Source organism: Impatiens glandulifera, chromosome 3 (genome assembly GCF_907164915.1).
Source record: "Impatiens glandulifera chromosome 3, dImpGla2.1, whole genome shotgun sequence".
In the NCBI taxonomy this organism is placed as follows: Eukaryota; Viridiplantae; Streptophyta; class Magnoliopsida; order Ericales; family Balsaminaceae; genus Impatiens; species Impatiens glandulifera.
In genome coordinates, this window is record NC_061864.1 from 59,255,888 (window position 1) to 59,283,584 (window position 27,697).

The window sequence follows — 27,697 nt, forward strand, 5'->3', positions numbered from 1 at the left end:
CAATTGAAGAATTAGTATGGTTGGATGATATTTATTTTTCTTGTTCTTTGTTGATATTTGTCAAGATTATTGTGTGATCTTGAATTCTTGATACACTTGATTAGTGGTTCTAGTTTGATTATATTTAGAGTGGATCTTTACATGTAACTTTATTGATGATAGTAAATTGTTAAGTGACCTATTCAGGTTCCTTGATTTTACTCTCGATTTGAAGAAATTTTCCACATTAAAACTTGTCTTCCACCGTCGCTCTGATTTCATTCTATTTTGCTCATTTTTATACTCAATAAATTGAGAAAATATTATTTTTAAATAATACATTTCCCAATCATACATATAGATGGTGAATTATCACTTGACAAAACGTTTTTCAATATTATTTACCAACTCACGAGTAAGGACAATTTTAATTGTCGCTCAGAATATTTGGTAGAGATTATTACGATACCACTTGATTGATTTGTTCAACTTTCTCTATTTTCTTACTCATCGTTTTGGAATTCAAACGAGTTCGTATTTGAATACATTTTCAATAAATTTTTGGAGTATTAAATCATATATATTGAAATTAATATTTAAATTTTAAGTTGTTTTTATTTGTTATGTGTTATTTTGTATTATTTACAAATTTATATTATATATATAATTTTTTATTTAAATTATTGAGAATTAATATTTTATGTAAAATATTTTTTTTTCATTCTTAAACTTATTTGAACCTTTTCTTATGAGAACTTATTTTAAGAATAGTTTTTCTATGAAAAGGAAGTTACAATCAATAAATAATTATAAGTCACTTCAGGGACACAATAACCCCAAAAAAAGTATCAATAAAATTGTTTAATGTTTTTTAACCTCAATTTTTATAAAATAATATCTATTAGGTTGTCAAGTCACAATGTTCTTAATATAACTAGCATGTATCTCGTGCATTTGTACGAGTAATAATATAAAAAAACGTGAAAAAAATATTACGGTAAAATTTTTATGGGCGGGTCAACCCACAATCCGACTCAAGTATCCATTTACTCTCACATATATCCAAATTAACCACAGCTCTCGACCCGACAATCCGGACACTTTAAAAATTAAGCATCATTATATATATAGATTAGTTAGTTAAAAAGTTGAACTTATATTGTTAAAATGTCACGCGTTTATCAAATTTTGGGTTTAATTTAAAATATAAAGTGTTATTAGCCTAGTTGGTTAAAAGGTTGTACTTGTTTTTGTTAAGTTGTAAGTTCGAACCATACCTATAGCATTTTTAAATTTATTTTTAACCGTTTTAAGTTTATGGGCGGGTCAACCCACAATCCGACCCAAGTATCCATTTACTCTCACATATATCCAAATTAATCACAGCTCTCGACCTGGCAATCCGGACACTTTAAAAATTAAGCATCATTATATATATATATATATAGATTAGTTAGTTAAAAAGTTGAACTTATATTGTTAAAATGTCACGCGTTTATCAAATTTTGGGTTTAATTTAAAATATAAAGTGTTATTAGCCTAGTTGGTTAAAAAGTTGTACTTATTTTGTTAGGTTGCAAATTCTAACCATACTTATAGCATTTTTAAATTTATTTTTAACCGTTTTAAGTTTATAGGCGGGTCAACCCACAATCCGACCCAAGTATCCATTTACTCTCACATATATATCCAAATTAACCACAGCTCTCGATCCGGCAATCCGGACACTTTAAAAATTAAGCATCATTATATATATATATATATATATATATATATATATATTAGTTATTAATATATATATATATATATTAGTTAGTTAAAAAGTTGAACTTATATTGTTAAAATGTCACGCGTTTATCAAATTTTGGGTTTAATTTAAAATATAAAGTGTTATTAGTCTAGTTGGTTAAAAGGTTGTACTTGTTTTGTTAGGTTGTAAGTTCGAACCATACCTATAGCATTTTTAAATTTATTTTTAACCGTTTTAAGTTTATGGGCGAGTCAACCCATAATCCGACCCAAGTATCCATTTACTCTCACATATATCCAAATTAACCACAGCTCTCGACCCGACAATCCGGACACTTTAAAAATTAAGCATCATTATATATATATATAGATTATACAACTTTCTATGTTTCGAATATTGTCTTATATATAACACTATATTTTTTATCATCCAATCAACTAACACATAATGTTTTGAACTCATATATTGTTAAATTGACAATATATTATACTGTATTGGGTTTAACCCAACAAAAAAAATTATTTATTAAACTTTATATACCTAAAGTTTTAAAACTTATAAATAAACCAGGTATATTTTATCATGGTTCAATTTTCCTAAATTATACTTTAAAAAAAATAATTATATTAAATTTAAATCTCACTTTTTACTTGTATTAACTAATTTTTAGTACTCAAATAATTATACTACAAAAACTCAGTGTAAATCCCTGACCACTCCCACTTATACTCTGTTTAATTATAAGTGATGATATATGCGAAGGATGTGAATGCTAATAAGATTTACTAACTATATATTTGTTTTTATTTTTTTTATCTGTATTAATAATTTTTCTCCTTTTTTTAATATTTACATTTTCTCTCTTTTAAAAAAATATTTTACAATTTTTATTATTAAAAAACACATAATAATTCTTTTCTTTACTTTTTTTTATTATAAATATTATTTTTTAAAATTATAGTACATGCCACTATAAACACATTTTAATTATTTTTCTCAATAATTTATTAAAATAAAAATCTATAATAAAGACTATGTTGAGACAAAAAAAGAGAATCTCAACAAAAAAAAAAAAACATATTATATATATATTTTTTATTTTTATCTATTAATTTGTAATTATATATTTAAATTAATTAATTTTTAAAATTATAAAAGTAATAATAGAAAAAATTAATAAATCAATAAATATACATACGAGAAAATAAATAGTTAAATATAATAATTATTAAATAATAATAAGAAAAATAAATAAATCAAATTAATAAAATATATAAAAATAAATTTTAAAATATATATTAAATTATATATTTTTTTTTTATTAAACTATTATTTTTTTTAAAGTTCTTTATCTTATTTCTTTTCAAAAATCTTTTTTTTTATATATATATATTCTTATAAAATTTATTAAAAATCAATTAAACTAGCATATAATATCATCATAATTTACTATACATTTTTTTAATCTAGGTTTAATATTAGTAATTTAAGTTATATTTATTAGCAAGTTTAAATTTAAATTGAATAATTTATCTGATTAAATTTTAAATGAAGTAAATATTTATAATAATTTTATAATAAAAAAATTAAATATAGAGAAATTATTAAATATTTTTTTAAAATAATAAAAAATTAACTAGAGATAAATTATTAAATATTTTTAGATAACATGTACAATTTAAATTAAAGGGAGAAAATAATACACAGTTTTAGCTCTCTTATACCTCTTTATTTATACTGTGATGTTTTAAATTAAAAAATTATTGTAAGTATATATTTATTCATTTATGGTGATATTTAGTTTGATCATTGATGATAAATTAATAAAGCATAGTTCTGCTCAATAATAAAAACAAGTTATCATTAATGTAAAATGACAAACAAGACAAAGAACGCAAAACACCAAAATGATTAAGAGTTAAATTCGTCATGTTTTTATATTGGTTTTCTAATAAGTTATCTATATATTACATATAGAATGATGCTTAATTTTCAAAGTATTCGGATTGTTGGGTAGAGAGTTGTGGTTAATTTGGATATATATGTGAGAGTAATTGATACTTTGTCGGATTGTGAGTTGACCCGCCCATAAACTTAAAATTAGTTAAAAATAAAATTAAAAATGTTATAGGTATGTTTTTAACTTGCAATCTAACAAAAACAAATAAAACCCTTTAAACAACTAGTTTAATAACGACTTTCATATTTTAAATTCAACACCAAATTTGATGAACGCGAGAAATTTTAACCATATAAATTTAACATTTTAACTAATTAATATATATATATATATATATATAATAATGCTTAATTTTCAAAGTGTCCGGATTGCAGAGTTGTGGTTAATTTGGATGTATATGTTAGAGTAAATGGATACTTGGGTCGAATTGTGGTTGACCCGTCCATAAACATAAAACGGTTAAAAATAAAATTTAAATAACTCGTACAAATATCATTACTCGTGCAAATGCACGGTTACATGCTAGTTTTATATAAACTAGCATGAATCATGTGCAAATAATCACGTGCAAATGCACGGATAAGAATATATTTAAAATAATATATCTATAAATATTTTAGATAAAATTAATATTATTCAAATCTAATTAATTTAAAATTGGTTTTAGTTTGTAAAAATTAAGTTTAATCTTAAACTTAATGTTAACATATATTTTATCACTTCGACACCCCACTTAACCCCTCAAATTGACCATTATATTGTGACTCACATTTTTTCATATGTCTTTTTTATCCACTCGGGGAACCACCCACCTGACCTCCATTTCGTAACCTTAGACTTTCAAATGCTTATCAAACTAACCACTAATTCCGACCTCACACTCGACAAACCACCCACCACTCACCTGACTTCCTATCTCGTGACCTCACACTTTCAAATGCTCGTCAAACCAACCATTAATTCTAACCTCACACTCGACAAACCATCCATCACACGACCTCTATTTCATGACCTCACATTTTCAAATACTCTCAAAACTAACAACTAATTCCCGACATCACACTCGACAAACCACCCACTAATTCTGACCTCACACTCGACAAACCACCACCACCCGACCTCCATCTCGTGACCTCACACTTTCAAATGTACGCCAAACTAACCATTAATTATGACTTCACACTTTCAGATGTCTCGTATCCTTTGTTTACAAGTTGCGTCAATGTTTTGGGATTCGAACCCTGGTCTTAATCATGCAATGTGAACACTTTAACAGTTAAACCACTTAAGATTGTTGAAATATTTTATTATTTTATATATGTATATATATTTTGTATTGAATATTTATTATCAATTAGTTAATTTTTATATTAATCAAAAAATTATTTATGTTAATAAAAAAAGTTATATATATATAATAAGAGAAAAATGTATAATTAAAGATAAATTGTATTTATATAAAATTAATTATGAAAAATAATATAATATATATTTATATATATATATTATATAATATATATATATATTATTAATAAAAAAATATATATTTTATGTATATATATAATTAATGAGGGAGAAAAAAATTAGAAAGCAAAATATAAGATAAAATATATTTATAGTCTTTAAAATATAATTAAAAAAAGAAAAAAAGAAAAAGAAAATACATGGTAACCTGGATTATATATGATAACCTGGATTATATATGATAATATGAATTATTATCGTGCAACTTTAAGCATATATATATATATATATATATATATATATATTATTTTAACTTTAAATTACTAATTTCATTAATTAAAAAATATTTTTTTATTAAAATTTTAATATTTTTTATTTAAAAATTAAAAATTCAAATAACTATTTTTTTTATTAAACAACTATTTTACAAAATCTTTAAAAAAATCCTAAAAATATATATTTTTTTCCATTATAATTATATTTTTTTTATAATTTTTTCTCAATTACATCACACTAATTTTATTAAATAAAATACTAAATATATTTTCCTTATTTCTATTAAATTTTTAAAAAATCTAAAAAAAAATTCTAATTAAAATATTTTCTTATTTTTTTTTAATTTTAATTATTAAATTACTCATTTAATTAATTAAAAATTTAAATGACCACTACTTTTATTAAACATATTTATTTTCTAGAGTTTTGTTTTTCTAGAGGATGCTTGCATATCCGTTTTGATTTTCTATTATTTCTAGTTATCGCCAAAATTTTATTCTAACACACTCTTCATATGTGTTTTGATTGCAATTGCGAAACATCCAAATTCAGCGTCTGCATATTCTTTTCTTGTGCATCAATCAGTGGATGGAGGGAGATTGGTCATTGGTAAATATATATCAGATAAGTCTTGGACTTGAATGGTTTCTCAAAATAACCTTGTTTAACATTCATTTTCCCAAACTAACCTAATTTGTTTATTCATTCTCGGTTATTTATTTTTTTACATTTAAAATTTATTATATATAAACTAAATTATTTATATTTTGATATATATTTTAAATTATTATTTATATTTTGTTATATATTTTAAATTATTATTTTTATAAATTTGATTATTTATATTTTGATATATAATTTAAATTTAATTATTTTTTATAAATTTGATTATTTATATTTTAATATATATATATATATCAATTATTATTTATATAGTGTAATAAATAATTGATAAATACTAATAAATTTAAAATATTTTAACCATAATAATATAATAATTAAATATTCTAAAAAAGTTTTCAAATATATCAATTTTTGTTATTAAATATTATAACAAAATTACCATATTTCTATGGTTAAAATAAGGTAATCTTGTTATTATACTTAATTAAAAATGTTATTATATTTAATAAATAATTGATAATTAAAAACGTTTTTATAAATATTTAATTATTATATTGTTATGATTAAAATATTTTAAATTTATTAATATTTATTAATTATTTATTATAATATAAAGAAATATTTATTGTACTATATAAATAATAATTGAAATGTAAATATATATATATATATTTATTAAAATATAAATAATTAAATTTATAAAAAATAATTAAATTTAAATTATATATCAAAATATAAATAATTAAATTTATAAAAAAATAATTTAAAATATATCAAAAATATAAATAATTTAATTTATATAAATAATAATTTAAATTATATATCAAAATATAAAAAATCAAATTTATATAAATAATAATTTAAAATATATATCAAAATATAATTAATTTAATTTATATATAATTAATTTTATATGTAAAAAAAAAAACAGATTAGATTAGGTTGGGAAATTGAACGTTAAAATTATTTTAGAAAAAGATCTTTTGGACGATGTAATAAATAAATATATAAACAACATTGATTCTTTAATTCCAGTTTTTTCTGAGGCCCGTAAATTATTTTAATATTTTCTAAATATTAAAAGTTCTGAAATCTTCTCATCATGTTTATATATTTATTTATTTTAATATAACTATTAATAAGATTAATATAATTTTGTAATATAATTTGTTGTAATGAAACAAATTCCAACAAAATAGGAATTCTTTTACAACTCCGAGTTTATTTCAAATAACAAACAAACTTAGATAAAATAGGAGGATAGTTGCTTGAATTGTAAGCTATGCATGTATATAAGTATACACTAGAAGAATTGATTATGTATTACATCATTCATTAATTTCAAGTCCAAGTTTAAGTCTCTCTAATTTCTCTCTAATTTGTGCATTCGATTATAGTCATGGATCAATGGAATGATTTTTACACGAATAATTTCTTTAATTATTACGATCATCTCAGATTCGAACCGGACATTCATCCTCCTTATACTTGGAATGACACACCTACTTATACATCAGGTAAATTTTAAGAAGAACTCATTCACCATTAATATCATCATTTTTTTTATCTACTCCCTTTGATCTTTTTCTCATGATATAGGATATCAAGAACATTCATATTACGAAGATTACCAAAATGTTCATCATCACCATCATTTTCCATTGAGACCCACATCTTCAGCCGTATACCAAACTGGTTTAGAGACGACGAACCCTTGGCCTCCAAGCAATTACCTTCCATATTACACAGCTGATGTAATATTTGTTTTTGTTCATATTAGATTAAATTAGTTAATCGTTTATTTAAGGGTAGCTAATTGATTAAAAAATATGTTATTTGAATATAATAGGGAGTTGTGATGCTCGACTTTTCTGAAATGGACAATAGTGATACGGAGTTGGACATAGACAACATGTCTTACGAGGCAAGTCAACGGATTATTGTTGCTTACATCTATGTCGTAATTTTGGTATTTAATGATTTATAATATTTAATTTTCAGGATATGCTTTTATTGGATGAAAATATCGATAGTCATGCTGAAACAGGCATATCAGAAGAGAGCATTAAACTTAGAACACGGGCTCATCTAAATCCCGATACTCAAGCAACTTCTTTAAATATAGGAGGAACTAATGATTTTTGTGTTATATGTCAGGTAATTTGTGTTTCGACAATAACTATCGGTTTTAAATTATGATAATCATTAATATATTTTGTTTTTGAATTTACAGGAAGAATATATGAAAGAAGAGAAGATTGGAGGTCTTGAATGTGGACATGAATTTCATGTTGATTGCATAAAGAAATGGCTACAAATAAACAATATATGTCCCATTTGTAAATCTCCTGGATCATCAAAAATCGAAAAAGTATAAAAATATAAGATGAACATTATTTCCAATATTTGTAATTAGTGTATAAAAAAATATCTTTAGTTTGTTCTGAGAACATAATTTTTTCATAATTAATGCTAGATAATATTAATTTGTTTCTTTTATTTTACTTGTCATGTTGTCTGTCATCCCGTTTTTTTCTTTCTGCTAAACCAGTGCTCGAGGCGGATTCTTTGATGTTGATTAGTGCTAGGTCTATTATTTAAGCTGCCAAGTATTATTTTAAAAAATCCAACAAAATATAAAATGACTTAATAATTTATTTTCAACAAAAATACAAAAAAAAAAAAAAACTTTTCAATAAATATTTTAATCTTATTTTAATTTCTAACTTGATTTTGTATTTTTTTTATGAGTAATGATAAGTAAGCAAATAATTTATAGGTAATGATGTGTCATTTGACTCATTATACATGTTATCTAAAAAATAGGATGCATAACAATTTCTATCTCTTTAATTATAAATATTACATGTTACTATAAAAATATTTAATATTTTTCTCTCTTAAATTTTTTATTATTTAAAAAAAATATTTAATAATTTTTCTCTCTTTAAACATTAATCTTTCATTATTAAACTATTATAAGTAATATTTTAAAATTATTATATATATATATATATAATTTTAAATGTATTATCAAATCATTTTTGTTATTATTCATTTTATTTAAAATTGTACCACTAATAGACAAATTCTTAATTATTAAAATAATTCAACTTAAATCATAAATTACTAATATATAAGATAAATATAACTCAAACTATAAACTATTAATATTTAACATAAATAAATAAAAAAGTACTTACAAATAAAAATTAAGATAATATAATAAAAAATATATAACATTATGAATTAGTTAATTATAATTGATTTTTTTAAATATATTTTATAAGAAAATAAAATATAAAATAAACAAATTTTTGAAGAGAGAAAAGGGACACAAACAACTAGTACAGAATTTGTGTGATAATTTATAATTTAATATATATATTTAAAACATATATATTTTATTAATTTGATTAAATAAATTATTAATTATATATATATATATATATATATTATAAATTAATGGAGGAGAGAAATAATTAATTAAATTAAAAAATAATTAAGAATTTTTATATTTATTTTTGTATTCTCTTAAATATTTATTTATCAAATATAATATATATTTTAAAATATATGTTTATAAATTAATAAATAAAGTGAGATAAATTATTTATAAGGAGAGAAAGATAAATTATTAATAAAAATAAAAAAGAAAAATTATAAATATAGAAAGAAGAAAAAATAAACATTTAAAATTATGTTTAGTGAGTTAACCTTTCAGAATCCTACAAAGGGAGTGTTCAGGTCATTACTTTGTTTTGATATATAATTTTGAAAAAAAAGCAAGCATATATTAATAAAAGGTAGTTTAAATATACGTATTATTAAAAATTGGCTTATTTAAAATTTTTTTTTAATTATAGTTAATTTTAATTTTTAAATTTATATATTTATTAATTAAAGATTAATATATTCTCTTTCTTTTATAATTCACTATTTTTATTTTTTATAAATTTTTTATTATTTTTGTATGAGTATTTGTTTTTGATTATTTTAATTTTATTATATATATATTAATTATTTTAATTTTATATTTTTTCTTTTTTTTTAATATTTTTTTCTTATATTAACATTTATTATTAATTATTTTAAAATTATTTGATCCCAACGATCGTTATAATATAACAATGACTTATACTTTCAACAATAAAAATATTTTAACACAAAAATAAATAAATTAATATTTGATTAATAATAATAACTCTTTCATCCAACACCAAAAGAGTAATAATAAAATATTAGACAAAACAATATTTCTTATTATTACTATAAATAAGGAATAAAAATTAAATAAAAATTATTAGTTTATATTAAATTAAATAAGAAAGAAATTCTTTCAAAAAAAATATTAAGTAAAACTTAAAATTCATAAATAAGTTGCTAATGTTTTTTAAATGAGAATTTAAGAATTATGAAAAATAAAAACTGATAAAAAAATATGAAATAAGAAAAAAAATTAATATAAAAAAATAATAAATTTAATAATAAAATAAATTAACTGGTTTAATTAATGTAAAAGAAGGAGATAATATATTAATATTTAACTAATAAATATATAAATTTAAAAATAAAAATTAATTATGATTATTAAAAGAGGTTAAATGAGTAATTTTTGATAATATGTATGTTTAAAAGACATTTGATTCTAAGTGAACTAAATGTACAGATACATATGTTTAAGTGAACTTTTTTTCATATAATTTTTTTAGAAGTACTTTGAATATTTTTATTTATTTTTCATATCTTAATCTTAGTCTTAGGTGGATGATTATAATTTATTTTAAATAATAGTCTTATAGAGAAGAATGCTTAGACTTAATAGAAAAATGTAAATAATTATTGTTTTAATGATGACCAAATGTTTAAGTACAGTCCAAAGAGACGAGCATATTATCCATCGTTGTCCTTTTCTATGTGTAACTATATACCCAATCAATAAATAATTTCTAAACAAAATTGTGTTTCCTTAAACACAAACTTTTTTCCTAACTTTTAAGAAAAAAGTTGTGTGGAACTTTTTGTTGGAAAAATCGAATAATAGCACCTGTTTAGCAATTCAGAAATAAACAAGCTACAACAAGGCCTAACAATTCTTTTTCCCTTTTGTGTAATCAAATAGGCAGCCAAAACAATTGAGCATCAAACAATCAAAAACAGAGAGCAGGACACCATGATTTTACGTGGAAAACCCAAATTAGGTAAAAACCACGGGACACTTCGGCCACTTAAATCATCCACTATATCAAATGGGTATACAATGTAGTTCAATACAAGCCTAGAGGTAATCTAACAAAAGTTATCAATTGACCTCATCCTAACTTGTCATTCACATACATTATCATCATCATTAAAGATGGCTAACCAAATGGAGAAGAGATAAAGGAAATCAGAAAAAAAACCTGCTGCTGCAATGGAGGAATTGCTGCTTCAATGGAGGAAGAACTGCTGGAAGAGAGAGAGAGAAAAACCAACACTAAAACTGCTGTGTTTTTTTTCCCTTAATTAAATATGCCCTAATGGGCTTTATTAATTTGTTAGGCCCAGCTGTCAAATGAGCTGACCCAACAAATCTCCCTCGTCAGCGCAACTTCGCGGGCTCCAATAAACCCGCTCTCTCCCGACAATCTTCAAACTTGTCCTTAGGCAAGGATTTCGTAAACATATCGGCACCATTCTCACTTGTATGAATCTTCTCCAAGTTCAGCTCTTTTGCCTCAAGCACATCACGTATCCAATGATATCTCACGTCGATGTGTTTGGATCTCGAATGAAAAGCTGAATTCTTTGAGAGATGAATGGCACTTTGACTATCGCAAAACAAAGTAAACTTCTCTTGCTTTTGGTCCAACTCTTGTAGGAACTTCTTCATCCATAACACCTCTTTACATGCCTCAGTAGCTGCAATATACTCAGCTTCTGTAGTAGACAAAGCAACACACTTTTGTAACCTTGACTGCCACGAAACAGCACCGCCTGCAAAGGTAACCAAAAAACCTGATACAGATTTTCTTGAATCAACATCACCCGCCATATCAGAATCTGTAAAGCCTTCTAAAATAGGAGTATCATTTCCGAAACATAAACGTGCTTTCGAAGAGCCTCGAAGATATCTGAGAATCCACTTAACAGCCAACCAATGTTCTTCTCCCGGGTTGGAGAGATACCGACTAACAACACCAACTGCGTGTGCTATGTCCGGTCTTGTACATACCATGGCATACATAAGACTACCAACTACAGAGGCATAAGGTACATTCTTCATTTCATCTTTATCTTTCTCACTTGTAGGACATTGTTTAGAACTTAACTTGAAATGACCTGCAAGTGGAACTGAAACCGGTTTTGCATTTTTCATTGCAAACCTCTCAAGTACCTTCTCAATGTACTTCTCCTGTGATAGCCAAAGTGTTCTGTTCTTTCTGTCTCTTGTGATTTCCATGCCTAGGATCTGTTTCACTGAACCCAAATCCTTCATCGCAAAAGACTTGTTCAACTCCCTTTTGAGCTTCTCAATTTTCGCAATATCTTGCCCAACAATCAGCATATCATCAACATAGAGCAGAAGAATAACATAATCATCAACACCGTATCTCTTGATGAAAACACAATGATCAGAAGTAGTCTTACTGTACCCATTTGCTTCCATGAAGGAGTCAAATTTCCTGTACAATTGTCTAGGGGCTTGCTTGAGCCCATACAAGCTTTTCCTCAACCTGCAGACAAGATCTTCTTTACCTTTAACTTTGAAACCCTCGGGTAGTTCCATATAGATCTCTTCCTCCAAGTCACCATGGAGAAATGCAGTCTTCACATCCAGTTGTTCAATTTCCAAATCTTGACTAGCAGCCAATGCTAACACAACTCTGATGGATGACCTCTTCACAATCGGTGAGAAGATCTCTTCAAAATCAATCCCCTTTTTCTGTCCAAAGCCCTTCACAACCAGTCTTTCTTTGTATCGAGGTTGCGAGCTATTCTCTTGGTGCTTCAACTTGAATACCCACTTGTTCTTCAAAGTCTTCTTTCCTTTTGGAAGTTTCACCAAGTCATAAGTTTCGTTCTCTTGCAAGGAATTTATCTCTTCTTGCATTGCCACCGACCACTTGTTCTTATTTTCATGAGACAATACTTCTTGATAGGTTTCTGGTTCTCTCTCGTCAGTCAACATCACATACTCATTGGGAGGATACCTACTAGAAGGTTGTCGCTGCCTACTAGATCTTCTAATATGCTGATCATCAGGTGGCTCTAGAGAACTATCATCATCTTGTTCAGCTTCCTCTGTTGGCTCAGCATCAACTAAAGGAGTCTCATCAACCTCAACTTGGGCATTCTCCACATCATTGGGCTGTGATTGTGGTGTACGAATCCTACCATTGTCAGACAATTCATTCTCCGTAGACTTCGGCTTTTCCTTTTTCTCAAAGTCTTCAATGGTCTGATCTTCAAAGAATACCACATCTCTGCTTCTAATGAGTTTCTTGTTAACCGGATCCCAACATCGGTACCCAAATTCTCCGTGGCCATACCCAATAAAGATACACTGTCTCGTCTTGCTATCAAGCTTAGCTCTCTCATCTCGAGGAACATGAACAAACACTTTACAACCAAAAACTCTCAAGTGATCATAAGAGACGTCTTTACCTCTCCAAACTCTTTCTGGAACGTCGCCATCTAAAGGAGTTGAGGGTGAAAGGTTTATCAGATCAACCGCTGTCTTCATTGCTTCTCCCCAAAAGGATTTTGGCAACTTAGCATGAGACAATATACACAAAATTCTCTCATTGATAGACCTGTTCATCCTCTCTGCAACTCCATTCTGTTGAGGTGTTTTTGGCACAGTCTTCATAAGCTTGATCCCATGAGTTTTACAGTATTCCACAAATGGTCCTCTGTATTCGCCACCATTGTCCGAACGAACACATTTCAACTTCTTCCCAGTTTCTCTCTCCACTTCAGCATGAAACAACTTGAAGTAATCCAATGCTTGATCCTTAGTCTTCAAGCAATATGCCCACACCTTCCTTGAGCAATCATCGATAAAAGTGATGTAATAATGAGCACTACCTAAAGTCAAGGAATCCATAAAACATATGTCTGTGTGAACCATATCTAGGATATTGGGCTTCCTAGATGGAGAGAAACTTTTGAAGGAAACTCTATGTTGCTTACCAACTAAGCAATCTGTGCATGTCTTCAATTCTGTGGACTTTAAGCCCCGGAGATCGATTGTCTTGGAGAGAACTTGCATGCCATTCTGACTTAAGTGACCAAGTATCTTATGCCAAAGTTGTGTTGAACAATCATTAACTGCATTTGCTTCTCCCCCGTAAGACTTAGTCTCTGTCACATAAAGAGAACCGACCTTCTTTCCTTTAGCTATCACCGAAGATCCCTTAGTGAGTTTCCATTTTCCTTCACCAAAGTAACTATGATAGCCCTCATCATCAAGAATACCAGTAGAGATCAAATTCATCCGAATATCATGAACATGTCGAACATTCTTCAAAAGTAGCTTGCACGAAGTGTTAGTATCCAAACAGACATCTCCTTTTCCAACAATCTTACACGCAACATGGTTTCCCAACGTCACTGAACCAAACTGTCCACTAGTGTAAGAAGCAAATATATCACAACGATTGGTGACATGATAAGAAGCACCTGAGTCTACCACCCATTGTGTATCTTGAGAAACAAGGTTGATACTATCATTGTCGTAAACAATATCGATGTCGTTACCACCCACATCTGCAACCTTACTACTTCCATCTTGCTTACTCTTCTTTTGTTCCCGCTTCAAAGATCTTCACTGATACTTCTTGTGTCCTGGCTTGCCACAATGATAACATTTAATCTCTTTTCTCGAGCTGGATGTTCCCCGTGACCTGTCTGAACTGCCACTGCGATTCTTTGGAGTTTTACTTTTACTTCTACCCCTTTTCTCATTCACGAACACCTGACTTGGAGTCGAGAAGCCCTGTTCTTTTCTTCTAGCCTCTTCATTCAACACGCTCTCTTTCATCATTTTCAAAGTGAGCTTACCTTGTGGAACATAATTGGTAATTGAAACCACAAGTGTTTCCCAACTATCAGGCAAAGAATTAATCAAACACATAGCATGAAGCTCATCATCAAATTTCATTCCTATCGCAGCCAACTCATTTAGAATCCCCTGAAAAACATTTAGATGCTCAGACATAGAAGACCCATCTTGATATTTCAACGAGCAAAGCTTCCTAAATAGAAATGCTCTGTTTTGAGTGTTGTTCTTCTCATACAGCTCACTCAAAATAGTCCACACCTTATAAGCATTAACTTCAGTAGCCACATGCTGATACACACTGTTGTCAACACATTGCCTGATTTTACCAACTGCCTTTCTGTTCAGCTTCTTCCAATCTCCATCTGTCATAGCCTCTGGTTTGCCTTTATCACCCAAAATAGTATCTTCATAATCATAATTACACAATAAGTCCTCCATCCGTGACTTCCAGATTGTGTAATTGGTAGCTGTGAGTTTGATCATCGTTCCATTACTGCTCAACGATTCTTCCATTTGAATTATACAAGAATCACCACCAAACGAACTCAGCTCTGATACCACTTGTTGGAGAAATCGAATAATAGCACTTGTTTAGCAATTCAGAAATAAACAAGCTACAACAAAGCCTAACAATTCTTTTTCCCTTTTGTGTAATTAAATAGGTAGCCAAAACAATTAAGCATCAAACAATCAAAAACAGAGAGCAGGACACCAAGATTTTACGTGGAAAACCCAAATTAGGTAAAAACCACGGGACACTTCGGCCACTTAAATCATCCACTATATCAAATGGGTATACAATGTAGTTCAATACAAGCCTAGAGGTAATCTAACAAAAGTTATCAATTGACCTCATCCTAACTTGTCATTCACATACATTATCATCATCATTAAAGATGGCTAACCAAATGGAGAAGAGATAAAGAAAATCAGAAGAAGAACCTGTTGCTGCAATGGAGGAATTGCTGCTTCAATGGAGGAAGAATTGCTGGAAGAGAGAGAGAAAAACCAACATTAAAACTGCTGTGTTTTGTTTTTCCCTTAATTAAATATGCCCTAATGGGCTTTATTAATTTGTTAGGCCCAGCTGTCAAATGAGCTGACCCAACACTTTTAAAGTCAAAAACTCAGAGTCTGAATGTTCGTTTCGATGACCATCATTTTGACGACCTTGGTAGTATCATTACGTGCTCTTGATAAATCCAAGTTCTGGATTTGAGAACAACTTATGGGTCTAGTCGTTTAGTTCAACCGACCATCCCATTCGAAAACACATTCTTGGATGAGTACAAATTTTTGGCGACTGTGCTGGGGAGTTAGTTGTTTTACATAAAAAATAAAAAAAAAAACATTTGGCCATAATTGAAAGTGTAACTTTACATTAAAAAACGAATCAAAGGTCTAATAGGGTACATAACCCCGATCTAACATAATACGTGCATTCAACTTCAAAAGGTACATAACATGTTTACGTGTGAGTTGTGTAAGAGATGCATTGTGAAACACTCTCTATACATCTATAGTATTATATGCACAAAATGCTCGAATGGAACGGGGTTTTGTTAACTCGTGAGCAGTGATGTGAGAAGAAAAACTTAGGTACACAGGATCGATCATTTTCCTTGACAACGAGACCTCTTTCGAGGGATATGCATCGTGGGGACGAGTGAGAAATTCCCAATTTAGATGACGTTTCCCCCGAGATTGCGATTTCTTATGCTTTCTGACGGGTTGAATGAACTCTCTCTTATGATATCTCCGTAGAAACGAAATCCCTGTTACGATTCCTAAGATCTAGTCGTTTGTCGTTCCCGAACAGTCCAGCTACATCAAAAGCCTTTACATGTAGATTATTGCATTATAGACGAAGAAGACGCCTCGAAGTACATTTTAATTTTCCAACTATATTTTATAACAGTTTTGATTGTGGATTCTTTGATTTGTCATATATCTATTATTTCTAGTTCTAGATCTCATGGATATCTTATTGTAACTCTTTTGAACTCCAGATGTGTTTTAATTGCAACGTGAAACATTCAACTTGAGCGTCCGTAACTTACTGCATCTTTTTCTACATCGATTGCGGTGTTCATATCATCTTTGTGTGGTGTCTGTTCGTTCATTATTTCCTTTATTCTCTTCACTATAACTTATGAAATTATCTCCATAACTGGTTTTTTGACAATTTTACTAATTACCTTTATATATGCCTGTAATTCAGCTGAAATATTTGTTTTTATACTTCTAAACTGAGCTTAAATAACTGCACATGGATTCTCTTATAACATATGTTAGTAATGGTGACAAAATTTGGCTGCAAGAATTTAAGAAATGTTAGTTTCGTCGAGAATTTCAAATAGAGTTGTAATATAAAAGAATTTTAATATAGAAAAATCGGATATATAGTTTATTCAAATAATCAAACTAATCGGATTGAAACTCAAAATATATTAATTAATATTATAATTAACTAAATAAATTTTTAGAGATATACCAAATTGGTATTTATGTCTTTGTCTAATTAAGAAAATTCAATTGCTATTATATTAGTGGCTTTGTACTTTATTTTATTGTTTTAAAATTATTTTAATTAATGTTGAATACAATTATTGGTATAAAATAAAATATCTAAAAAATTATCAAATCGACATAAAATTTGATACATCTTATATAGGGGTGGATGTAGTATTGTAACCAAATGTGGAGACTCATTATTTACAAGAAGAACGTGATAGATTCATAGAACTCAAGAACATTAATAAAAAAAAAGTGTGTTTTCAAATAAGATCAATGTGTTCTTTCCTATAAAGAAAGTAAAATCTACAACTATGTTATCCTAACATAGTTGGAATTGGAATTCTTTATTTGAAGTTATTGTGAATACTCTGTATAAACTGTAAAAGGTTAATTAATAGAATTGCTGTAACACCCCCACTACTCACATATCATTTATTTCTTGAAATATATAATGTAATATTTCTACAGTTAATGAGAAATTTCTTAGATGTGATTTCGTTCTAATTTGGATCATGGTTTAGAAAATGATTTGTATACTGAAACAACAAAATCACACTATAAGCTGGATGAAAATGAAAAAGTGAATTGAAATAGAACTAGTAATTAGAAAACATAGAAAGAACATGCTTGTTTATTTGATGACTGAAGTAAACAAAAGATTCTCCCCTTAATTACATAAACTCACAGTTATCAAACAAACAAACAAAGGATTTGAATTGGAATTTCAATTCGAATTAGGATTCAATAGTTCATCTTCAATTTGCTCTTGAATTGAGTTAAGTTATGATTGGGTGAGTTTAGGTTAAAAAGAAAATGACAATTAAATCTGGGTTTTTTGAGTTAGATTTATCTGCAGATTAATTTGTCAAGGTTCAACATCAATATCGAAAGAAGAAAAATTACAGAGAAATAGATCTTGTCGTACTGAATCAACTGGATTCGCCGGAAATCATTGAAGAGGAGACGAATAATTGAATATCCTCCAAAAAGGTCCTATCTTTCGGCCTCAAATTCCTTTTCACATACCCCTTCGCTTCCTCCTCTGTATATCCTTCCAACCCTTCTGACCCATTCCTCTTCCACATCGCCGTTTCAAAGCTCCGATGAGCAAAATACGCTTCCGCCTCCAAAACCTCTCCGGCGGGATCGATTTCCGGCCGGATCTCTATCTGATGTCTCTCGTAGTGTCCGATGCTAATTCCTTCAAGCTCGTCGATCCGATCAAGACCACGGTCTGAAACAGAGTAGAGCTCGCCGCAGATGAGGTGGTGGTCGGCGTCTGGGAGATTAAGGAGGAATGGAACTCCGTGAGGGCCGCGGACGAGAGGGAGGCGGCGGACGGTGCGGTAGACGCCGATGAAGGAGGCGTCATTTGTAAGCATTAGGTCTTGGAGAAGAGAATGGTTGGGGAAACCTCTCTTCAGAGTGCCGTAGGTGAAGATTAGGGTTTGTGACTGTGAAATCGCCATTGGTATCATCGGGAAATTGGATGAAATGACCCTACAAATAAGGCTATTTGCATCCGTGGTAATGTTTAATAATTTTTGATCTGATGACCACTTATTTTTTTTTTGACGATTTTACCCTTTTCGCGTAACGCGAAGGGACTCCGCGTTTCGCGAAGTGAAACGGTATTGATATATATACTCAAATTTTTTCATTTCTCTCATTTTCTTTCTCTCTCCTCCTTTCTTTCCTCCGGATTTTGTCGCCGGCGGCGTAAACTCCGGCGACGTCGACTATTATGAATGAAATCTACAAGATAAGAAACCTAATCCCCGAATCTATGTTTGTATAACAGATTTATGTTCTTATTTGTATTTCTTAATGAAACCCTAACCCTAAATATGTTCTTTTTGGTGATATTTGTTCATATTGAATCATATTTGTTCATATTGGGTTATATTTGTTCATATATGTTCATATATTGGTTTATTAGTTCATATTGGTTCATCTTATTGATTGTTCTTTTGGCTGTGATGATATTTGCAGATGATATCGTTTCTGCTAGTTACTTAACGAAGCGTTAAGTACTTAACGAAGCGTTATGTACTTAGCGAAGCGTTAAGTACTTAACGCTTCGTTAAGTACTTAACGCTTCGTTAAGTACTTAACGCTTCGCTAAGTACTTAACGATTCGGCACGCGCGCGTAGGAAGACGAAGAGGCGCGCGTATATGCACGCGCCATACCATATATTTTAAAAAATAAAACATTTGGACATTCATTTCTTTCCCTCTTCTATCCTCTCGATTCCTCTCTCTCTACAACCGTCTCACTGAAGAACACATTGACAAGGCCGATCTTCCCGTCCCCCTCGTGTCCTCCCTCTCTATCATTTATTCCCCATAAATCTCAGGTTAGTTTTATTTTGGTTGTTGCATGTCTTTTTTTGGTTATGGGTTTTCATATTTGCATGTTTAGTTTTAGGGTTTTGGCTGTTTCAGTTTATTTGGTTAGGTTTAGCGTTTAATGTTTGTTTCTGGTTATTGATTATTGCATTATATTTGCATGTTTGTTTCTGGTTGTTGGTTATTGTTTCTGGTTTAGGGATTCGCGAAGTACTTAACGCTTCGTTAAGTACTTAACGCTTCGCTAAGTACTTAACGCTTCGCTAAGTACTTAACGCTTCGTTAAGTACTTAACGCTTCGTTAAGTACTTAACGTTTGATGTGGTCTATGTATATGATCTTACATTTTTGTTGTTGTTCCTTTTGTAGATGGCAGAAACCACCGTTCCTGATTTCCCTGGACGGATTTCTTGGAAAAGCGCCCTCTGCCTTAAGAAGATTGTAACGAAGTTTGAGGAAATGGATCTTGTGGAGAAGGTGTACAATACCCAATTCCGATATATAGTCTCTGCGCCAGTGTTGCAGTTCTCAGGAACTATTGTACATCACATGTTGCTTAGGAGGGTAACCTCAACCTCCAAGGAGATTACTTTCAATATCAATGGGCAAGAACTTGTGTTTGGTATGAAAGAGTACGCCTTGGTGACGGGCCTAAACTTCGGAAGGTTTCCTGAGGTGAACGAAGAAGAATGCCGAGGTTGTCCACCTCTGTTGGTAAAATATTTTAAAGGGAAGTCGAGTGTAGTAATGCAAGACTTGGAGACTGCTTTTTTGAGATGTAGAGATAAGGAAGATGCCTGGAAGATGGGGCTGGTATGCTTGATTTGCCTGTACCTATTTTCATTTGACCCAAGGAGGGTGGTATTTGCCAAAATCCTCCACATGGTCGAAGACGAGGAAAGTTTCCTCCGATTTCCTTGGGGAAAAGTGACCTTTAGAGCCACCCTCAAGGGTTTGAACAAGAACATGAGACATCTCAGTCACACATATTATAAGAAGAAGAAGAAGAGTACTACTGATCCTTATGCTCCTTTTGCTTATAACATTTATGGGTTTGCACTGGCATTTCAAGTGTGGACATATGAGGTCATCAAAGGTTTTGTTCCTAAATTTGCTAGAAAGAATGAGCTTAATGATCCTCTACGCCCAAGGTTGTTAGTCTATCATTCCAACAGGAAGAACACCTTGATCGAGATAAAGACTGTCCTGGAGACAACGGATCTGACTGAGATGGAAGAGTCCTCCATGGAGAAGAGGTTATACAGTGGTGAGGACTTTGAACAAATAGATGAGTCAACTGATGAATTTTTTGAGGGATTTACAGAAGGGAAGTTAGTGAAGGAGGATTATGATGATGAAGAGGAGGGAAGTGAACCTGAGGATGAACATGAAGAACCTACTTCCAAACCAAACACCCGGAAGAGAAAGGCTGCGCTTAATCTCAAAGAAGCCGTAAACCTGAAGAGGAAGCTTGCTTATGAATCTAGTCCTGCCCACATTCCTAGCCCTCCATCCGCTACTAGTCCTGGATTACCTCCAACATCTTCTGTTGGATGTAAATGTGAAGAGCTGAAAGAGAAGGTAAAAGCGCTGAAGGAGGAACTCATCAAAGAGGTGAAGGAGGAGCTCAAAGAGATGAAAACAGCTTACGAAGAAACTCAAACAAATCACAAGGCTTATATGAAAAAGTTGGTTGTTAGTATGTGCGAACAGTTATTAGCCAAATCCAACCAAAGGATGGCCACGTTAATTGTCAAATTAGATAGTATGGAGGAGGAGAGGAAGAAGAAGAAGAAGAGCAAATTGGAAAAGAAGGGCAAGACTGAGGTAAGATGAAGATACTTATCGCTTCGTTAAGTACTTAACGCTTCGTTAAGTACTTAACGCTTCGTTAAGTACTTAACGCTTCGATAAATACTTAACGCTTCGTTAAGTACTTAACGCTTCGTTAAGTACTTAACGCTTCGTTAAGTACTTAACGCTTCGTTAAGTAATTATCTTTTGTTGTTCTTAACTAACCACACTGTTGTTTTATTTTTGCAGGAAGGGAATGTGGAGGAGATGAAGACGAATGACATGGAGATGAAGGATGGGAAGGTGGAGGAGGAGAGTGAGAAGGTGGAGGATATAACTGAAGTAAGTTTTACTTAGTGAAGTCAAATGTTGTTTCGGGAAGTAAACGCTGACCACACTGTTGTTTTCTTTTTGCAGGAAGGGAAGGTGGAGGAGATGAAGGATGGGAAGGTGGAGGAGGAGAGTGTGAAGGTGGAGGATAAAACTGAGGTAAGTTTTGATTAGCGAAGTCATATGTTTCGGGAAGTAAACGCTGACCACACTGTTATTCTATTTTTGCAGGATGGGAAGGTGGAGGAGATGATAACGAATGAGATGGAGATGACGGATCGGAAGGTGGAGGATAAAACTGAGAGTGTTAATGTGAAGGTGGATGGTGGGGAGATTGAGAACGATGTGAAGGTGGATGGTGTGAAGGTGGAGGATAAAACTGAGAGTGTTAATGTGAAGGAGGATGGTGGGGAGATTGAGACTGATGTGAAGGTGGATGGTGGTGAGACTGAGAATGATGTAAAGGAGGATGGTGGGGAGATTGAGACTGATGTTAAGGTGGATGGTGGTGAGACTGAGAATGATGTAAAGGTGGATGGTGGGGAGATGTTGCTCTCCGATATGATGCAAGAAATAATTGAGAAAAAGAAGGATAAGGTCAAGGTTGAGAAGGTTGAGAAGGTTGAGAAGAAAGCCAAGGTTGGGAAGGTTAAACTCAAGGTTGGGAAGGTTGAGAAGAAAGTCAAGGTTGAGAAGGATGCCACGGATGGGAAGGATGAGAACGATGGGAAGGATGGGAAGGATTCGAGGGCTGGGAATGATGAGAACGATGATGATGACTTCCAATTATACAACACTCCACCTAAAGGAGTAGTTCCCAAAAAAAGAGTGAGGAAGCAGAAGAAAGATGAAGACTACACCAACCCTTCTTTGTCAAAACAGCCAAAGACGAATGATCCATTAACTATCAATCCCCTTCAAAAATTTGATGATGAGTTGTTGGTTCAATTACAGAATTGGTTGAAAGATGAAGCTACCAATGATGAGACAAAGACTGTGTTTACTTGCGAAGCACGAAAGAAGTTGTTTGTTAGAGTTCTAACAAAGTCCACATGGCTTAAAGATCCTGTAAGTCTTGCATTTCATATTAATTCTTTAACTTATGAATAATGTTTTTGATATATGCTGCCTTTTGTAGGAAATCGACGCAGTGTGCCACTTGTTGCGCAAAAGGATTGAGCAATATCCCAAGACATATAAACATTGTAAAGTATCAATAGGGGATTGCTTATTAGCAGATATGATGAGGCGAGAGTACCCGAACTATAAAAAAGATCCTGAAAATTTTCCAATATCAGACGTCTTTTCTCAGTACTTCTGGGGAGCGCCTCATAGACATATGCCAGAATGGCCACACGTAGACGATATTTACGTGCCTTTGAACATTGGCAACAAGCATTGGGTACTGTGCGTCGTTCGTGTACAAGATAATCACATTGACGTTTATGACTGCGACTCGAGTATTTATAGGAATCTCGATCCATACATGAGACCTTTGTGTGAGATGTTTCCACGAATATATGCAATGGGAGCCAGTGATGCTGAGCTAAAACGGTATCCTAATTTCAATTTCCAGAAACTGACATATAAAAGGTTGCCACACCCAGTCAAAAATGCAGTCGCCAAAAATGGGGAAGTCCCTAGAGCAGAAGAAAGTGGGGATTGTGGTGTATTTATGCTTATGCACATGGAATACTTGACTGCTGGTTTAGGTGTAGAGAAGGTGACTTCCAATGAAATGGACTTTTTTCGACAAAAGATGGCGGTCCGGTTATTTCATCAAATTACAGAACCTTAGTTTGTATTGTAATGGTTTATTGATTTTTGGATAGAACTTGACTTGTGCTTATGTATTCTGAACTTGTATTACTTTTTGGGTAGAACTTCAACTTAAGTTACATTTCATGTTAAAATATTTTTAGTTTTAATGTAGTCTGGTTTGTTGGTAGTCTGATATTTTAAAAACCAAAGAATTGAACATATAAATCAATGTACCAAGTAACTAACTTAAACTCACTTAAACCCAGTTTTACTTAACGAAGCGCTTAACGAAGCGTTAAGTACTTAACGAAGCGTTAAGTACTTAACGAAGCGTTAAGTACTTAACGAAGCGTTAAGTACTTAACGAAGCGTTAAGTACTTAACGCTTCGTTAAGTACTTAACGAAGCGTTAAGTGCTCCTACAGTAAGCAGATAAACTAGATACAACATACAGATTACAACTTATCCGATTACAACTTATCCGAGTTCAACTTATCCGAGTACAACTTATCCAAAACATAATACAACTTATCCAAAACATAATACAAATTATCCAAAACATAATACAACTTATCCAAAACACTTATACAACTTATCCCAATCCCAATCAATCTAAAGGCTCATATTGTTGAGATGATGGCTCGTGCTGTTGAGAAGATGAGTCATGATGCTTAGATGATGATGCTTTTGCAGTAGATGGAGCAGGCATGACTGCTTTGCATGTGGCCCTATTATGTCCTAGTCCACCACATGAGGTGCATCGTCTCGGAGCCTTACGTACCTCACCTTGAGATGACCTACGCTTTGTTTGTGGACGCCCTTTCTTAACCTTCACGGGTGGTTTTAGACATACTCGTTCCTTGATCATTTCGGGAATATCCCAATCGTCTTCATCACCAGCAGGGTAACATGTCTCCGCATATGCATTCATCCAAGATTCAGTTGTGTAATATCTGTAAGAATGGAAAATAAAACGATTAAACAATTGGTTAAATAGATTGAACATGTGAGCTGAATAATACCTTGAACAAAAGTCATAACAAACCAAATTGCGGTGACGGGCAGCAACCATTGCATGAGTACAAGGAAGACCAGAAACTTCAAATACCCTACAAGTGCAGTTCATGTCTTTCAAATTGACTTTAAAATGAGACTGATTGTCATGCACATAAAACTCGAATCGGTTAAGCGATGATACTGTATAGAATCTAGCCTTCTCGAATCCCTCACGTAACCACTTTTCATATGTTGGAGATAACACTTCTCGGTGGTTGGACGCTCTTTCTCTTCTCTCATTAAACCAACCTTGTATTGTCACTCTTAAATACTCCGCCATTGAGGAAATGGGGTACTTTCTGGCTTCCCTGCTCTGACTATTAAAACTCTCAGCATAATTGCTTGTTAGTTGATTGTATCGCTTACCGGGGAAAAATGCTCTACTCCATCTTTGAAATCCAATTTCTTCCAAATAGGCAGCAATCCTATTATCTTTAACCCTTATCTTGTCAAAAAAACGATTGAATTCGTGGACGGTGTACGCACGAGAAGCCATATCAAACTCCATATGACAATTATCAGTTTTGAATTTCGCGTTGATATTCATCTTTATGTGATATGTGCACGCACCGTGGTATGCTTCTGGAAAAACAGCACATAAGGCATTGGCGATGCTTGGGTGTCTATCGGATACGAAGACGAGATCATCAACTAATCCAATTGCTTCTCTCAATTTTTGCATAAAATAAGTCCAAGAGTTATTATTCTCTGAATCAACAACTCCGAATGCGACAGGATATAATTGTTCATTAGCATCTAATGCAATAGCCACCAATAGTTGACCTCCCACCTTGTGCTTAAGAAAACTGGCATCAACACACAATACGGGACGACAAAATGCTTTGAAACCCCTAATAGAGAGGCCTAGGGACATGAACATATACTTGAAGTGCCCGAACTCGTCTGTTTGGATGTCTGTTATGGTACCAGGATTATGCTTCTCCAACATGTATAAGTATGAGGGTAATTTTTCATATGAATCCTCAACCGTTCCTCGCACCGCCACTAATGCCATTTCCCTAGCCCTCCAAGCCTTATTATAAGTCAAATTTACCCCATAAGTTGTCTGCATGTCTTCAATTATTTTCTTAGGCAAGTGATTATGGTGATGGTCCATATACTTACTCTTCACGCACTGCCCAATAACCCATGCTGGTGTTTGCATTTTTTTCTCTGGCCTAGATAGAACTGAGCATGAGTGTTGTTGGTCGAATTTCCGGATCTCAAACATCTCAGATAATTTACCTTTCACGGCACGCAATCTCCATTTGCATTTCTCATCCAAACATTTCACATACCAAAGATGTTTTCTTGACTTCTCCACCTTGAATTCAAAATGATTAGCCATCGCATATTTATATAGCATCAGTTGTAGTTCTTTTTTATTTTCAAAAAAGGCACCGACTTCCAATACAGTTTCAGTAGTTAACGCCAACGCAAATGAGGGGTCTGTCGGTGATATGTCTGTCGGTGATATGTCTGTCGGTGATATGTCTGTCGGTGATATGTCTGTCGATGGTGTACCAAATGATGACCTTCTTGCACTACATGGTGTACCAAATGATGATCTTCTTGCACTAGTAGGTGTACCCGTTGATGCTCTTCTCGCACTATGCGGTGTAGGTAACGATGCATGCAAGTCCTGAGTAAGTGGGATGTGAGGCAAAGAGTTATCTCCGGCTTCATTACTTTCAACAAAGACCTCCGAGGGTAAAGCTTCTGGTACAATTTTCTGAGTAAATTGTGGAAGAATACTTTCTTGAGTTGGGTAGGTAAGTAGTGGTATCTTTTCTTTAGTAAATTGTGACTTCTCTACTACAGACACAAACAATGGTGACACAGTTCTACCCAAAATCAAGCGTGATAAATATATGTTCAGATCCTCATCATCTTCAATAAAAACGGGTTTAGGATTTGTGATATTCGGAATATCATACTTCACTTGCAGCACTAAATCATAGGTAGATTTCTGCACTTGAAGTCTTTCATGGAGTTTATCAATTAATTCAGCATAACGAGTACTTTGGGGTAAATCCAATGTTTTGATTGAAGAGGCATCAAAAAACCATATTCCATTAGCATCAACTTTCCACTCTCCATTATAGAAAACGAAAACTTCGGCTGCAAGATAAATTGGAAACGGGATAATTAATACTGTGAAATGGAAACCCTTCGCGAAACGGGAAGTACTTAGCGAAACGGGAAGTACTTAGCGAAACGGGAAGTACTTAGCGAAACGGGAAGTACTTCGCGAAACGGGAAGTACTTCGCGAAACGGGAAGTATCATCAGATGAAACCCTAAACAACGCAGTGATTCGAAAATGCATAAATGAACAACAATAAACTTGAAATACATAAACTTACCAATTGTTACAGTGCTTGTGCTCGTCGTGGAGCTCATTGAGTGCCGCCGTTGAACTCCGTCGCCGGCGAGATTAGAGAGAAGGAGGAGAAAAGAGGAAGGGAAGAGAGAGAAGAAGAAGAAAAGAAATGAAAAAAGATGGCCGGATTTTATTATATAGTAAGGGTATTCTGGACTTTTCACAGCGTCTCACTTCGCGAAACGCGAAGTCCCTTCGCGTTACGCGAAAAGGGTAATTTCGTCCAAAAAAAATTAAGTGGTCACCAGATCAATTTCAATTATCTGGTGACCACGGATGCAAATAGCCTTATTTGTAGGGTCATTTCATCCAATTTCCCGTATCATCTTGTTCTTCTGGTGGTGAGATTATATGATTATTTAATTCTGTAATGAGTAAAGAAATTGACAACTATATTTCTTTAATTCC

At 31.6% G+C, this 27,697-nt stretch overlaps 3 protein-coding genes across 3 annotated transcripts; 2 read left to right on the top strand and 1 right to left on the bottom strand.

Annotated features, from left to right (window-relative positions):
• Positions 1–7,452: 7,452 nt before the first annotated feature.
• Positions 7,453–8,430, top strand: LOC124930489 (E3 ubiquitin-protein ligase MBR1-like). Its single transcript, XM_047470828.1, has 5 exons — positions 7,453–7,570; positions 7,653–7,807; positions 7,903–7,977; positions 8,055–8,210; positions 8,287–8,430. Exons 1-5 carry the CDS (start codon positions 7,453–7,455, stop codon positions 8,428–8,430), a joined length of 648 nt encoding a protein of 215 aa, XP_047326784.1.
• A 10,000-nt stretch (positions 8,431–18,430) lies between these two features.
• On the bottom strand, positions 18,431–27,654 carry LOC124932703 (putative gamma-glutamylcyclotransferase At3g02910). The gene is made up of 2 exons (XM_047473368.1): positions 27,617–27,654; positions 18,431–19,095 (listed from the first exon to the last, which is right to left on the bottom strand). Exon 2 carries the CDS (start codon positions 19,092–19,094, stop codon positions 18,546–18,548), a length of 549 nt encoding a protein of 182 aa, XP_047329324.1. The 5' UTR covers position 19,095; positions 27,617–27,654; the 3' UTR covers positions 18,431–18,545.
• Positions 20,336–23,949, top strand: LOC124930491. The gene is made up of 8 exons (XM_047470829.1): positions 20,336–20,506; positions 21,308–21,793; positions 22,322–22,408; positions 22,457–22,621; positions 22,703–22,840; positions 23,045–23,158; positions 23,229–23,813; positions 23,923–23,949. The coding sequence occupies exons 1-8, from the start codon at positions 20,336–20,338 to the stop codon at positions 23,947–23,949; spliced, it is 1,773 nt and encodes a 590-aa protein (XP_047326785.1).
• Positions 27,655–27,697: the final 43 nt, after the last annotated feature.

Excerpts from the sequence above, each read along its gene's own strand:
- LOC124930489 (XM_047470828.1), top strand. The coding sequence starts at position 7,453 with ATGGATCAATGGAATGATTTTTACACGAATAATTTCTTTAATTATTAC. Across the intron at positions 7,571-7,652 it reads CACACCTACTTATACATCAG|GATATCAAGAACATTCATAT; the intron begins GTAAATTTTAAG and ends CTCATGATATAG. Across the intron at positions 7,978-8,054 it reads TAGACAACATGTCTTACGAG|GATATGCTTTTATTGGATGA; the intron begins GCAAGTCAACGG and ends TTTAATTTTCAG.
- LOC124932703 (XM_047473368.1), bottom strand. The coding sequence starts at position 19,094 with ATGATACCAATGGCGATTTCACAGTCACAAACCCTAATCTTCACCTAC.
- LOC124930491 (XM_047470829.1), top strand. The coding sequence starts at position 20,336 with ATGGCAGAAACCACCGTTCCTGATTTCCCTGGACGGATTTCTTGGAAA. Across the intron at positions 21,794-22,321 it reads AAAAGAAGGGCAAGACTGAG|GATGGGAAGGTGGAGGAGAT; the intron begins GTAAGATGAAGA and ends CTATTTTTGCAG. Across the intron at positions 23,159-23,228 it reads CCACATGGCTTAAAGATCCT|GAAATCGACGCAGTGTGCCA; the intron begins GTAAGTCTTGCA and ends TGCCTTTTGTAG.